The 16,565-nt window shown below is 42.5% G+C and overlaps 2 protein-coding genes across 2 annotated transcripts; both read left to right on the forward strand.

Moving 5' to 3' along the window:
- The first annotated feature begins 460 nt into the window (after positions 1-460).
- Positions 461-1,505, forward strand: LOC118492970 (putative olfactory receptor 52L2). Its single transcript, XM_035990841.1, has one exon. The coding sequence runs from the start codon at positions 461-463 to the stop codon at positions 1,403-1,405; it is 945 nt and encodes a 314-aa protein (XP_035846734.1). The 3' UTR covers positions 1,406-1,505.
- Positions 1,506-8,214: 6,709 nt separating this feature from the next.
- On the forward strand, positions 8,215-9,196 carry LOC116060399 (olfactory receptor 4E1-like). The gene has a single exon (XM_031313932.2). The coding sequence runs from the start codon at positions 8,218-8,220 to the stop codon at positions 9,160-9,162; it is 945 nt and encodes a 314-aa protein (XP_031169792.1). The 5' UTR covers positions 8,215-8,217; the 3' UTR covers positions 9,163-9,196.
- Positions 9,197-16,565: the final 7,369 nt, after the last annotated feature.

Consider the following 16,565-nt stretch of genomic DNA (forward strand, 5'->3'; position numbering starts at 1 on the left):
TGTTGTGGAACTTGATATTGCTGTTGTGTTTTCCTTTTACCATTATTTCTGCATCAGTAATTTACAATTTTACAAGAGTTTGATCTTCACTACTTTTGCTTTGCTTTTGAGTACACTTTTAGTGCTACTACCTGTTTTGTTTGCATGTTTTTCTATTGTGGGATTACTATTTCCACTCATGTAAAGCCTTTGAGTCCTTTTTTACATCTACTGTTGTGACTGAAAGGGTAAAAAGCGGCTTCATATTGCTCAAGAGTATTGTCTTCATAGCGGTGTGTGTTTTACTTTTGTTGTAGAATTTACATTTTTACCAGTTTGTTTTATTGCAGTATGTAAAGTATATCATTATTTCCCCCTCACTCTCTCTCTCTCTCTCTCTCTCTCTCCCTCTGTCTCCCTCTCTCTCTCTCCCTCTCTCTCTCACTCTCTCTCTCTCTCATTTTATTTCTGTATAGCTCAGATGGAAAACTATACATACAACAGCCTCATTCTTCAGCTCGAGGGGTTAATAGTCACCAACACTAACAAGTACCCTGTCTTCTTATTTCTGCTCTTGGCCTATGTGTTCATCTTAATTGCCAACGTGGGCATCGTGATCTTGATATGGACGGATAGAAGCCTCCATCAGCCGATGTATCTCCTCTTCTGTAACCTGTCAATAAATGACGTCATGGGAAACTCTCTCCTGGTTCCACGGGTGCTCGCAGACATCCTGGTGCCCCCCTCTGAGCGCGTTATTCACTACTATGAGTGTCTGATGCAAGCTTTTACCACACATATGTTCGGCACCAACGCACACACAGTGCTCATGATTATGGCCTTTGACAGATATGTGGCTATCTGTAATCCCCTGCGATATGCTACGATAATGAACGGCAAAATGGTGATCAAGCTGACAGTTTCTGCCTGGGGAGTGTCCTTTGTTTTGGTGGCCATTCTGCTCGGTCTGACCATACGGCTGAACCGATGCAGGACTCTGATCACAAATCCTTACTGTGATAATCCCTCGCTCTTTAAACTCTCCTGTGAGGATGTGTTCATCAACAACGTCTATGGCCTCGCTTTCACTGTCGTCCTGCTCTCATCCTCTATTTGCAGTATAATTCTCACATATTCTAAAATCACAGCAGCCTGTCTGACTAGTAACAGCAAATCTTTGAACAGTAAAGCCTTGAAGACCTGCAGCACTCATCTGTGCCTGTATCTGATCATGCTTGTCAGTGGGCTGATCCTCATTGCCCTTCATCGCTTCCCCCAGCTCCCAGAGTACAGGAAGATTTCAGCCATTCTCTTTAACATTGTTCCCGGCAGCCTCAACCCTGTTATCTATGGGCTGCAATCCCAAGAAATACTCAAGTGTTTGTCAAAACTATTCCACCTGAAAAGAGTTATACCATCATTTTAAATCTAGAGGTTTTTTTTTTCAAACATGAAAACTGTAAAATTATGTTCTTTTCTTTATTTTCAGCTGTGTGAAGTAACATGTGAAGTCAACAATTGATGAATTTAACAGTGAACAATGATAACCTGAGTCACAAATATTGACCCAAACCATTAACCCTACAAAAAGTAAGAATGATACATGTGGCATTTGATTCAAAAGAGAAGCTGTTCATTCAAAGAATGAAATGTAAAAGGAGGGAAAGGCGGAATGTGCACCTACAGTAGTTGTGTGACTTTGTGATGGATGTGAGCTTTTATGCACTCCTATCCTCTAGATTTGTGTTTATGCAATTAAAGACCTTGGAAGAACTTATGTTGAGCTGGTTTCACATATGTTTCCATTTTACACAGGTAACACACAACAGGAGATCCGTCTGTTCATCCATCTCAGCTGTGTTCTCACTTGGTTTGGTTTGAAAGTTTTTTCAAAATGTGACTTATTTCCGGTTATTTACTTTCATAAAGAAGGCTTGTTTGGTAAAACTGTAACTACAATAATCAAAATCATTAAGTTGAGATTCATTTGAGAGTTTGATCTTTGTTCTAGCATTCATACATATATGTAACATAACTTTAACCAAATGTTAAACACGTTATCCCTTTATGATATTTTTAACAAAGCAAACAATTCACTGACTATACAATATTGAAATTGTATTATAAGATCTGATTCAGGAAATGTAAACAGCATATTCCAGCTGGATATTCAGAATAAGGCCTTTTTTTCGAATATAGCTGCTGTGCTTGCGGTTTTGACCCAGAACACAGAGACAACCACACGAAACTCAGATTTCAGTTCAGAGGTGTTTTTAATGAACAGTCTGTACTTAGCGGAACAATGAAGGCAGAGCCAGGGCAGGATAGATACAGGTCAGGACCAAAGCTCGATGCGGGCAGGCCGTGGCGAATCCAGAGCAGGACTGAGATCCGAGGTTGGCAGGCAGAGGAAAGTCCACTCTGACTCACGGACGAATCCAATAGTGGAAGACGGGGACAGAGCAGTGTGGAGCTGGCAACACAGCAGGGAAATCAGCACAGCAGGTCACAGGAGAGAAAGCAGCAGGTCCAGAGTGGAATCTGGACACAGGAACAAAATGTTAACAGTACCACTAGGAACACAGATTACTAGTAACAAGCTAAGGACACTGAGTCAAGTTACCACATGGTTAGTTGTAACGATCTAGCTCCGATGAGGTGATCAGCCTGGGTATATGTACTGCTGAGGTGAATCATGGAATGCACTGCAGCTGTGCAGGTAACTGTGCAGGAATGAACGGCCACGCCCCTTGACCTACTTCCTCGTAGTCACATCTCTTGCAACTTCTAGGTGGAGACAAAACAAAACAGACAGAAACACAGGGAAAAGGGGAGAGAACAAAAACAGGATGGGAAAGAACAGCTGACCCATATGTAACCAAGGTTAAAAATCTATATTAAAAGAGCTACATTTATATTAAAAAGTAAATTCATGAAGTACGTTATTAATGTTAAAGATTAAAAACTGATATTTGTCATATCATTCAACTCAGATAAAGAGAAAATAAATAGGAAGTTTATTTTGAAGGAGATGGGTTGGAGACGTGCTGTCAGCCAATCAGGAAGAATCTCGGACTGTTGACCTGCACGGAGCAGAGTTCACTTCCCCTTGAGCTGCTGGAAGAACAGAGAGCAAACCCCGCGTCGAGAACGATACCTACCTCGTGAAGATATTGCAATAAAAGCTGTTAAAACTGATTAGATTACTCTTTGAAATGATCCAGTGTGGAGCCCTGGACCTGTGAGAGTGCAGTCGGAGAGATCTGACGTCTCCCTCATGAAGAAAACGCATCGGTCAGGTTTGTTTTTTTTGGACCCTTTGAACCTTTGATCTACCTGGATGTTGGAGCCTGAATCGAGACGTTGATGGCGAGCCACAGCCCAGAGGAGAACTAGAGATACGGCGCCCGCAGATTTCGACACTTCATTACATACACACACCCACCACCAACTTGGCGGTAGGACAAACTCTCTCCACTTCCACAGTGGACCGAACTGAACTGAAACTGAAACTGAATTCAAGTGACTGAAAACGGGGGGAGGGGGATTCTGAACTTTAAATCACAGCTATGAGTTTTGTTTAAATTTTTTTATTTTTCTACTTACCGTGTCATTTGAAGAGTGCAATTTTTGTTTTTTGGCTTATCCTTCCAATCCATGTATTAAAAAGGGAAGCATTTTTGTTTCTCAAAGAAAGTACAACTGTGTTTGAGTCATCCCTGGTGTATTGTTTGGTTAATCCTGGGCTCCGTAGTTGAACATAGAACCTCTGATCCCACTGGCCATAAATAATTATTATACATTTCTGTTCCCCACCTCTAAAGGGTTACATAAAATTTGGCGAGCCAGCCAGGAGCCTAGTTCATTGCCTAACAATTACCCGGAACAAACTGCTTTTGTTTACTGCATTATAATTTGACACACCACTAGAAAATGGATATTATTGATAAATTGAGCATCAAATTTCCAAATGCAGTCCTAGTGAGTGGGTTGATAGGATCAGAGAAAGATGAAAACATTTTTGACTTTTTGAAAAAGAATGGTTCAATCAGTAGGACTGTAAAGATACATGACCCAACTACAGAGTTTCATACAAACCTGATAGTAGAGTATAACCACGGTTCTGCTGTACAAGCATTAGAACCTCTTTTGCCTTACACTAACCCATTTCCAGACAGTCCTGATATCACCTACTATGTTCGAGCCCTTGCAAGTGTCTACACACAACAAGTAGGCAGCAATGTCACACAAACTTACTTTGACAAGCTCAAAGAAATAGCCAAGCTCAGTGGAAAGGACTTTGAGGAGGTGTTAAAGGAGGTAATGTCCCAAATAGATGAGTCTATTGAGGGTGCTGGATCCAGTCAGGATCCTACTTCCCTCCAACACCTACAGGAAGTTGAGCAGGCTGCAGAGCCCAGCCAGCATGACGTTCCATCACAACGGCTGGTTGATGTTTCCTCTCTCATCGAGCTTGATCTCTTGGATGTTAATCAGAGGACAACTGCTCCTTCCTTTAACTCAAAGACACCCATGACTCTGAGCCCCAGTGAACTCTACCCACCTGAGGTGCAAAAGATAGTGGTGGAGCACATTGTGAGGAGCGAAGACAAACCATCACACTCTCATCCCACTCTGAGGTTGAGAGCTTTCTCTGGGAAAATCCCTAGACCATACAGTGAGGTTGATTAAGACACTTGGCGGTCTCATGTTTATTTGATGATGAAAGATGTTTCTGTTTCTGATCTTGAGAAAATAAGGAAAATTCTTGAGAGTCTTCTTGTCCCAGCTTCTGATGTTGTTAGACATCTTGGTCCTGAAGCATCCCCTACAGCTTATCGGCAAATGTTAGACTCTGCAGTTGCCACCGTTGAAGATGGGAAGGGAACTGTTTGTACGGTTCATGAACACATTCCAGGACTCTGGAGAAAAATGCCACAAAGATAGCAGCAAAGAACAAGGCAAGATTCGACAAGCACGTCAATGCCTCTAAGTTAGAGGCTGGCGACAGAGTGTTGGTGAGAGCTCTCCACCTGCGCGGCAAACATAATCTTGCCGACAAGTGGGAGTCAGATGTTTATGTGGTGGTGAAGCAAGCTGGGGATCTTCCAGTCTACATCCTCAGACCAGAGAGCACAGAAGGCTCTTTGCGGACTCTTCACAGAGACCTCCTACTTCCCTGTGGTTTTCTCCCACTGAGTGTTGAAAAGCCAGATTTGCCAAAATTACGCAGACCACGAACATGTAAGTCAGTTGAACAGTCTTATGATGTCAATGATCAGTGTAACTCAGAGGATGACATTCCATACGAGTAGTTCAGAGAACAGCCAGACAAAGAAACTTGAAGATTTACACAGATCAAACATCAATCCTAAATCCACTTTCTCAGAGAACGAGGGGAGAAACATATCCAAACCGGTTGATGCTCCAGTGGGTGAAGATCACTTAGCTGTTAATCTATCTGGCGACTCATGCAGCACGAAAGCAGGAGACCTACATGATGCTCTGCCAGCTTCTGCCGGGAGTGGATGTTCGCCTGCTACTTCTCGTACAACACCTGAAAAAGAAACAAGGGCTAAAGAATCAACGAGTGTATACTTACCTTTCAGTGTCCCTGGATCTGCTGGAGATGACCTTTGAAATATGTTTAATATCCTGTGTGTCTGTTGCTGATGCTATGCACCTGTAACCCAGCAGTAGTAGTAGTATGTTCCCTGTGTATAGCAGTAGTAGTAGTAGTAGTATGTTCCCTGTGTACAGCAGTAGTAGTAGTAGTAGTAGTAGTATGTTCCCTGTGTTCAGCACTAGTAGTAGTATGTTCCTTGTGTACAGCAGTTGTAGTAGTAGCATGTTCCCTGCGTAGCAGTAGCAGTAGCAGTAGTATTTTACCTGTGTACAGCAGTAGAATGTTCCAGATGTAAAGCAGTAGTAGTAGTATGTTCCTTGTGTATAGCAGTAGTAGCAGTAGTATGTTCCCTGTGTACAGCAGTAGTAGTAGTATGTTCCCTGTGTATAGCAGTAGTAGTAGTAATATGTTTCTTGTGTATAGCAGTAGTAGTAGGAATATGTTCCCTGTGTATAGCGGTAGTAGTAGTATGTTCCCTGTGTATAGCAGTAGTAGTAGTAATATGTTTCTTGTGTATAGCAGTAGTAGTAGGAATATGTTCCCTATGTAAAGCTGTAGCAGTAGTATGTTCCCTTTGTACAGCAGTAGTATGTTCCCTGTGTACAGCAGTAGTAGTAGTATATTGTCTGTGTACAGCAGTAGTAGTAGTATGTTCCCTGTGTACAATAGTACTAGTAGTATGTTGCCTGTGTACAGCAGTAGTAGTAGTATGTTGCCTGTGTACAGCAGTAGTAGTAGTATGTTCCCTGTGTACAGCTGTCGTAGTAGTATGTTCCCTGTGTACAGCAGTAGTAACCCTGTCAAGGAAAGGGTTAACAGAAACGTGCCAGACTCTTTGGCTGAGTCCCTATCTAATCTGTCAGAGGAAGAGCAGGAGTGTGGTTGTGAAGTTTAACATTGGTAGTCCCCAAAGAAGAAGTTGGTAATTTCATGGCACAGATTAGCCTACAGCTGTCTGCGGATACGGAGTGCGGAAAATGTGTCAGAGCCTCCCGGACAGGTGAACTGAGACTCTGTTTCCTGCTTGTCGGTCAATGGTTAATGATCGGTCACCATTTCATTGTTCTATCTTTTGGAAGGCTGGCTGCCAAAAATCACCACTTACAAGCTAATGAATTAGCCTGAGTTAAAAGCTAGCTATCAGTAAACAGAAGTGACGTGGTGGCTGGCGTCTGGTGTGTGCGCCAGTGTTTGTGTGTGTGTGTGTGTCGGCTCGCCCCCTGCGAAGCTCCAACATGCATGCATGTTAATACTTTTGCAAGGCACTGTATCTGTGTCACATTCTCATCAGGGGTTGACCCCCCCTAAAGGTCTCATCCTAGAATCGCCCCTGCTCCAAAGCATGTTGCCTACAAACGCAGCCCAGGCTGATCATGAGCCTCCTCTACAAATGAGACGGTTTAGCCTTCAGATAGATGTTCAATTCAAGTGCTTATAGTTAACTAAAATGTCAAATAAAATTGTTGTGTTCTGGGTTTTATTTTTTTGTACCTATGGCTCTGATACATCGTCAGTTATGTGTATGTGGTCTATGTGCTCCAACATCTAAAATTATAAGATACTATTAGATTCTACCTAACAAGCTTGTTGACAGTTTTCATTAATCCCATGACGATTACGTAATGCTTCTTAGGTAATGATCAGGGTTCTCCCAGATGAAATAATGCTTATAAAACTTAACGACTGCCTGTAGAGAAGGCCAGAAGACTGTTGTGCTGGACAGAGAGGTTCGTATTGTTGGTTTTCTGATTTAAATTGTTACAGGGAAGGGGGTTTAAAATGAGGCACTTTTCACATTTCACGTATCGACAGAATTATCAGAGTTGTTTTTCAAGATGTTATGTTTGCAAGGCATCTACATGTAAATGAACATTTTGTTTGAGGAGTTCACTTTTAACGGCACACGTGAAATGCTTTGGGTGGTAAACTAATTTAAATAAGGTGGGAGATCAAACAAATGTATGAACGTTATATACATATGTAATCTCTTTTTTCACCTGTTTGGTGTTTCACTGGTGCCAACTGGATTCTAGTACAGCTAAATGTAAAGGTTACAATGATAGAGAAAAGTAATTTCTGTAGCAGTACGGGGCTGAAGTGTTGTGGAACTTGATATTGCTGTTATGTTTTCCTTTTACCATTATTTCTGCATCAGTAATTTACAATTTTACAAGAGTTTGATCTTCACTACCTTTGCTTTGCTTTTGAGTACACTTTTAGTGCTACTACCTGTTTTATTCTTACTTTGTACATTTTTACATGTAATAGCATGTTTTTCTATTGTGGGATAACTATTTACACTCATGTAAAGCCTTCGAGTCCGTTTTTACATCTACTGTTGTGACTGAAAGGGTAAAAAGCGGCTTCATATTGCTCAAGAATATTGTCTTCATAGCGTTGTGTGTTTTACTTTGTTGTACAATTTACATTTTTACCAGTTTGTTTTATTGCAGTATGTAAAGTATATCATTATTTCCCCCTCACTCTCTCTCTCTCTCTCTCTCTCTCTCTCTCTCTCTCTCTCTCTCTCTCTCTCTCTCTCTGTCTCCCTCTCTCTCTCTCCCTCTCTCTCTCACTCTCTCTCTCTCTCATTTTATTTCTGTATAGCTCAGATGGAAAACTATACATACAACAGCCTAACTCTTCAGCTCGAGGGGTTAATGGTCACCAACACTAACAAGTACCCTGTCTTCTTATTTCTGCTCTTGGCCTATGTGTTCATCTTAATTGCCAACGTGGGCATCGTGATCTTGATATGGACGGATAGAAGCCTCCATCAGCCGATGTATCTCCTCTTCTGTAACCTGTCGATAAATGATGTCATGGGAAACTCTCTCCTGGTTCCACGGTTGCTCGCAGACATCCTGGTGCCCCCCTCTGAGCGCCTTATTCACTACTATGAGTGTCTGATGCAAGCTTTTACCACACATATGTTCGGTACCAACTCACACACAGTGCTCATGATTATGGCCTTTGACAGATATGTGGCCATCTGTAATCCCCTGCGATATGCTACGATAATGAACAGCAAAATGGTGATCAAGCTGACAGTTTCTGCCTGGGGAGTGTCCTTTGTTTTGGTGGCCATTCTGCTCGGTCTGACTATACGGCTGAACCGATGCAGGACTCTGATCACAAACCCTTACTGTGATAATCCCTCGCTCTTTAAACTCTCCTGTGAGGATGTGTTCATCAATAACGTCTATGGCCTTGCTTTCACTGTCGTCCTGCTCTTGTCCTCTATTTGCAGTATAATTCTCACATATTCTAAAATCACAGCAGCCTGTCTGACTAGTAACAGCAAATCTTTGAACAGTAAAGCCTTGAAGACCTGCAGCACTCATCTGTGCCTGTATCTGATCATGCTTGTCAGTGGGCTGATCCTCATTGCCCTTCATCGCTTCCCCCAGCTCCCAGAGTACAGGAAGATTTCAGCCATTCTCTTTAACATTGTTCCCGGCAGCCTCAACCCTGTTATCTATGGGCTGCAATCCCAAGAAATACTCAAGTGTTTGTCAAAACTATTCCACCTGAAAAGAGTTATACCATCATTTTAAATCTAGAGGTTTTTTTTTTCAAACATGAAAACTGTAAAATTATGTTCTTTTCTTTATTTTCAGCTGTGTGAAGTAACATGTGAAGTCAACAATTGATGAATTTAACAGTGAACAATGATGATAACCTGAGTCACAAATATTGACCCAAACCATTAACCCTACAAAAAGTAAGAATGATACATGTGGCATTTGATTCAAAAGAGAAGCTGTTCATTCAAAGAATGAAATGTAAAAGGAGGGAAAGGCGGAATGTGCACCTACAGTAGTTGTGTGACTTTGTGATGGATGTGAGCTTTTATGCACTCCTATCCTCTAGATTTGTGTTTATGCAATTAAAGACCTTGGAAGAACTTATGTTGAGCTGGTTTCACATATGTTTCCATTTTACACAGGTAACACACAACAGGAGATCCGTCTGTTCATCCATCTCAGCTGTGTTCTCACTTGGTTTGGTTTGAAAGTTTTTTCAAAATGTGACTTATTTCCGGTTATTTACTTTCATAAAGAAGGCTTGTTTGGTAAAACTGTAACTACAATAATCAAAATCATTAAGTTGAGATTCATTTGAGAGTTTGATCTTTGTTCTAGCATTCATACATATATGTAACATAACTTTAACCAAATGTTAAACACGTTATCCCTTTATGATATTTTTAACAAAGCAAACAATTCACTGACTATACAATATTGAAATTGTATTATAAGATCTGATTCAGGAAATGTAAACAGCATATTCCAGCTGGATATTCAGAATAAGGCCTTTTTTTCGAATATAGCTGCTGTGCTTGCGGTTTTGACCCAGAACACAGAGACAACCACACGAAACTCAGATTTCAGTTCAGAGGTGTTTTTAATGAACAGTCTGTACTTAGCGGAACAATGAAGGCAGAGCCAGGGCAGGATAGATACAGGTCAGGACCAAAGCTCGATGCGGGCAGGCCGTGGCGAATCCAGAGCAGGACTGAGATCCGAGGTTGGCAGGCAGAGGAAAGTCCACTCTGACTCACGGACGAATCCAATAGTGGAAGACGGGGACAGAGCAGTGTGGAGCTGGCAACACAGCAGGGAAATCAGCACAGCAGGTCACAGGAGAGAAAGCAGCAGGTCCAGAGTGGAATCTGGACACAGGAACAAAATGTTAACAGTACCACTAGGAACACAGATTACTAGTAACAAGCTAAGGACACTGAGTCAAGTTACCACATGGTTAGTTGTAACGACCTAGCTCCGATGAGGTGATCAGCCTGGGTATATGTACTGCTGAGGTGAATCATGGAATGCACTGCAGCTGTGCAGGTAACTGTGCAGGAATGAACGGCCACGCCCCTTGACCTACTTCCTCGTAGTCACATCTCTTGCAACTTCTAGGTGGAGACAAAACAAAACAGACAGAAACACAGGGAAAAGGGGAGAGAACAAATAAACAGGATGGGAAAGAACAGCTGACCCATATGTAACCAAGGTTAAAAATCTATATTAAAAGAGCTACATTTATATTAAAAAGTAAATTCATGAAGTACGTTATTAATGTTAAAGATTAAAAACTGATATTTGTCTAAAAAGCAATTCAACTCAGATAAAGAGAAAATAAATAGGAAGTTTATTTTGAAGGAGATGGGTTGGAGACGTGCTGTCAGCCAATCAGGAAGAAGCTCGGACTGTTGACCTGCACGGAGCAGAGTTCACTTCCCCTTGAGCTGCTGGAAGAACAGAGAGCAAACCCCGCATCGAGAACGATACCTACCTCGTGAAGATATTGCAATAAAAGCTGTTAAAACTGATTAAAAACTCTTTGAAATGACTTCCGGTGGTGACGATGTAGGAGATAGTCGCTTGTTGGAGGGCTCCCGGTTGAACTGTTAATATATCCCTGTAAACATCACAACTGACTCGGAGAAGTGGCGTATAACAATTATAGCTCCAACTAAGTCGCGAAATGAGTGGTTCTAAATCGAGAGCGAGTAACACTCAGAACTTTCCAGTTACTCGCGGAGTGTCGGCTACTGTAGCTAGCAAACTTGCTAAAATGGCGGCCGCGAGCTCGGACGACAGCAGTACACCTGACCCCGTCAAAGACTCACCGGACATTTTATCAACGAGCCAGTTGGTTTCCGAACTGGAGAAGCAACGAGCATCGCTTCTGAAGGACATGTCTACGTTAATTCGGGAGTCCGTTGGGCCGCTGCAGACTTCTGTGGACGCGCTCCGCGAGACGGTGAGTCACTTTAATGGCCGCCTCGCCGCTGCAGAATCCCTGGCGGGGGACAACTTTGAGCGCATAACAATCACCGAAAGAGCTGTGAAGACACTGCAAGCTCAGAATAAGTCTCTTCAAGACCGCCTTGACGATCTGGAAAACAGGTCCCGTAGAGTTAACCTCCGGATAATTAATGTTCCGGAGGGCAGTGAAAAAGGACGGAACCCGACCGAGTTCGTTTCTGAGCTGTTGATGAAGAATCTCGGCCCCGAAGTCCTCCCCAAACCCCCGGAGCTCGAGAGGGCACATCGCTCTCTAGCCCCTAATCCTGGACCGGGAGGTAGACCCAGGCCCTTTGTGATATGCTTTCATCGCTTTCAGGAGAGGGAGAAGGTGCTTCGCTGGGCCAGACAACATGAGCTTAAGCACCGCGACACAACGCTGCGGGTGTATCCAGACGTCAGCGCCAACACTGCAAAGAAACGAGCCGGTTTCAACAAAATCAAGCAAGCCCTATACCAGAAAGGAGTGAAGTTCAGGCTCCTCTTCCCTGCCCGCCTGCAAGTTTCGTATGAGGGTGAAACATTCACCTTTGAGACTCCGGAAGATGCGCAAGCATTTTATAACGAGCGACTGATGAATAAAGAATAGGGCATTGTATAATGCCCACCGATGTCACCCACACCTGGAATCCCCCGCCTCGACGGTTTGGATGAACTCGCTTGCTCCTGCCATTATATGCCGCCTGAAGAATTACTGTTTTGCGGACGTCCTCGGCGGGCATGATGATGACCATGGAAACTGGTAGGCGTGTGGCCATGTTTACTCTTCTTATGCACCAGGAGCGATGTGCATAGACTTGTTATATTCCGCTTTGGGGACCTTGTTTACTTCCGATTGTACAATGTGGGTACCATTTGTGATTTTGTCCTGAGTACGATTGCGAACTTATTAAGTTGGTTTCAGTGAGACCTCGGTTTGGCTGTTGTGCCTCTGATACACTCATATATATCTTATAGTAGGCATTGCCTTATTAGATACTTTATTTAATTATTTATTTATTTATTTTTTTTCAACCTCACTATCTTTGTGTTTTGTTTTTATTGATATGTACTATGCGCTGTCCTGCAGTTGTGTTTATTAAGTGGGATGTTTTTTTTTTCTTTTGTAACGACTTTTTTATTTATTTATTTTTTTTATTTTTTTATATCTTGAGGTATATATTGAGGCAAACTTACCGATGGCCTGTTTACCTTAGTTAAATGTTAAGACCAATGTAATCATATGACGTCCTCTTAAAAATGTGATGTATATATTTGCAAGCTGTTCACCCGGATGACCTCATGAACAAGAGAAGTTTATGGAAGCAGAATGTGTTATCCTGTTGGGATTGAAGATATAGATGTGTTTGGTTTGTATAGGGGAATGGGGGGTGGGAAAGATATGGAGGGATGCCTTGAGGTCCATTTTTTATATGTATATGTTGTTTTTGTTATACGTTTTGTTTTTTGTTGTTTTGTTTTTTCCCCTTTTTCCTTTGCTCAGGAGTCACGTCAGACCTGGCAGGGTTTCTGCTCCTTTTTCTTTATGACATGACAACTCAGGGTAAGAATCTTCATTTTATCTCCTGGAATCTGAAGGGCGCCAACCAGTCTATTAAAGTTAACAAGGTAATGACTCATTTAAAGCAACTCAGGGGTGATATTTTCTTTCTACAGGAAACTCACCTCTGTTCCTCAGAGGTTAACCGTATCAAGCGACCCTGGGTAGGGGATGTATTTCATTCTAAATTTCCAGTAAGGGCAAGGGGAGCGGCTATTCTTATACACAAGGGTGTTCCATTTGAGTTATCAAAGTCCATTGAAGACCCTAATGGTCGATTTGTAATTATTTCTGGTAGATTATGTGGCATGCCTGTGGTTATGGCCTGTGTCTATGCACCTACCTGGGATGATGATAAATTCATTTCAAGCTTTTTCTCTTCCCTCCCTAAAGTTGATGACCACTACTTAATTATTGGTGGAGACTTTAATTTAGTTCAAGACCCCTCCCTTGATAGGTCTTCCTCTAATCCTCAGGTGCTATCCAAATCATCCAAAGTCCTTGATACATATAAGATCAGTTTAGGTTTATTTGACCCGTGGAGAGCTAAATCCCATTCGAGCAAAGCTTTTTCCTTTTTTTCACACGTCCATCACTCATTCTCTCGGATTGATTTTTTTCTCTTGGATAATTATTTTTTATCAGAAGCTCACTCATGTGAATACCATAGCATCGTTATTTCAGATCACGCTCCCGTATCTATTGAGATTGGCTTTTCTAGCCGTGTCCCCCCCTCTAGACAGTGGAGACTCAACTCCTCTTTGTTAGCCCAAGCTTCTTTCAAAGAATTCCTCCTTTTGCAGATCTCCCTGTTCTTTGACACTAATGACTCTCCAGAGATCTCTAGACGCACTCTATGGGAAACGTTTAAAGCGTTTATGCGTGGGCAAATTATATCATATGTCTCAAACTTAAAGAAGGCAGAAAGGGAAGAGTCGGAGGCACTCACCAAGGAGATATCTAGAATCGACAATTTATATGCCTTGGCTCCCACCCCTGCTCTTTATAAAGAACGCCTTCAGTTTCAATCCAAATTTGACTTGTTCTCCTCTAGTAAAACACAGAAGCAGTTATTCCTAGCTAAACAGCGTTTCTTTGAGTCTGGGGATAAAGCGGGAAGTTTATTAGCACATCAGGCACGCACAGCCAAACTATCCAGGTTGATTCCTAAGATCAAATCCGTAACAGGTGTAGTTACCTCAGATCCCGTCGAGATTAATGGGATATTCAGTTCTTTCTACTCAAACCTCTACTCGTCACAATGTTCTTCAGATGTTTGGGATGGTGGTGGCCCTCTAGATAAGATCGTCTTCCCTAAAATAAATGTGGATTTGTGTAGGGAGCTGGGAAACCCAATCTCTATCAAGGAAGTACAGGAGGCGGTTATGTCACTTCAGAGTGGTAAAAGTCCAGGCCCGGATGGGTTCACTGCTGAGTTTTTTAAGCTATTCTCCGACACTATTGCTCCAGCCCTACAGAGAATGTACAATGAATCCTTTGCTAAGGGTCGTCTGCCTCCATTTCTCTCCTGCTTAAAAGTGACAAAGACCCTCTCTTGTGTGGTAGCTTTAGGCCCATCTCCCTTTTAAATGTCGACCTAAAGATCCTGTCAAAGATCCTAGCCCAACGCCTACAACGGGTCTTACCAAGTATAATAACAACTGATCAAACGGGTTTCATGCTGGGAAGGTACTCATTTCATAACACAAGGAGGCTCTTAAATATCATTAGCTCTCCTAGTTCGAACATTCCGGAAGTGATAATCTCATTAGATGCGGAGAAGGCCTTCGACAGGGTGGAATGGAGCTTCCTTTTTTTTGCTCTGCAGAAATTTGGTTTCAATCCAGAATTTATATCCTGGATAAAATTGCTTTACACCAGCCCAGTCGCCTCAGTCCACACAAATGGACTCCAATCTGCCCCATTTCCCCTTCATCGTGGAACTAGACAGGGGTGCCCTCTTTCCCCCCTCTTGTTTGCTATAGCTATCGAACCCCTAGCCATCTGGTTGCGTCAAGAGGGTGGGTTTGAGGGAATCACTAGAGCTGGGAAAATTCATAAGCTATCGTTGTATGCCGACGACCTCCTTTTATACATGTCTAATCCAGCGGCCTCTCTCCCTGTGGTTCTAAGTATCTTTGACAAATTTGGATCTTATTCAGGCTATAAACTTAACCTCCACAAAAGCGAACTTCTTCCCATCAACTCTCTGGCTAGAAATATACCCCCGTCTTTTTTCCCTTTCAAATATGCTACGGATGGATTTAAATACTTGGGGGTGTATGTGACTAATCCAATTAATCGACTCTTCTCCAAAAATTTCTCCCCTCTCCTTGAGAGGTGTAAATTAGACTTTGGTAGATGGTCTGGTCTCCCACTGTCCCTAGTAGTTCGTGTTAATTTAGTAAAAATGGTTGTTTTACCCAAGTTTCTATACTTTTTTTCACATATCCCCATCCTTATTAAAAAGTCATTTTTTAGATCGCTTGATCAATTAATAAGCTCCTTCCTCTGGGGCAATAACAATCCGCGCATCAGAAAATCAGTGCTACAGCTCCCAAGGGTTCTTGGTGGCTTGGCATTGCCCAATTTCTTACATTATTACTGGTCCTGTAATGTCCATAAACTTCTATACTGGATTCACAACTCAGCAGATGAGGAGCGGCCTGCATGGGTGGATATGGAATTTGGATCATCTACGCTCTCTCTTCATTCCCTGGTTTGCTCCCAAATCCCTTTGGCTGCCTCCAACTTTACTATGAACCCGGTGGTGGCTCACTCTGTTAAAATCTGGATTCAAATTAGGAAAAGCCTTGGCCTCCATAGATCTTCGGACCTCTCCCCCATTGTAAACAATCATCTATTCTTGCCCTCTTGCACTGATTTGACCTTTCAGACTTGGTCTGACAAAGGGATAACTAAATTCAAGGACCTTTACAGCCAAGGAACTTTTATGTCTTTTTCCGAACTTTCAAAGAAATTTGACTTGCCTAAATCTCACCTATTTCGTTTTTTTCAGATTAGGCATTTTGTTCGAAGTCAGAACCCCAAATTCCCTAGTCGACCCCCAGAATCTCTGGTTGATTCATTATTGGCTCTTGTTCCGGAACAAAAGCGGCTAATTTCTACTATTTATAGCCTTATCAATTCAACTATTGACACCCCAGCGTCCGGTCCCAAAGATTCTTGGGAGCAAGAACTTAGATTCACTCTACCTGATGATTATTGGAAACGAGTCTTACGGCTAGTTCATTCCTCTTCAATCTGTGCAAGACACGGCCTCTTACAGTGTAAGGTGGTACACAAAGTTCACTATACTAATTTGAGGCTGTCTCGGATTTACCCCAATGTATCGGACTCCTGTAATAGGTGTAAGCATTCCCCAGCTGACCATTCCCATATGTTCTGGCTCTGTCCCAGGCTTGCCACATTCTGGTCAGAAATCTTCAAAACTCTTAGCACAGCATATGACACTGTTATCTCTCCTGAGCCGCTCTTGGCTTTGTTTGGTGCCCCTTTGCAGCCTTTTTCTTCCAAAGTCATGCAGACCGTTCTTGCCTTTGCCACCCTGCTGGCCAGACGTCTCATACTCCTTAGCTGGAAA

Source organism: Sander lucioperca, chromosome 13, assembly GCF_008315115.2.
Source record: "Sander lucioperca isolate FBNREF2018 chromosome 13, SLUC_FBN_1.2, whole genome shotgun sequence".
Classification (NCBI taxonomy): domain Eukaryota; kingdom Metazoa; phylum Chordata; class Actinopteri; order Perciformes; family Percidae; genus Sander; species Sander lucioperca.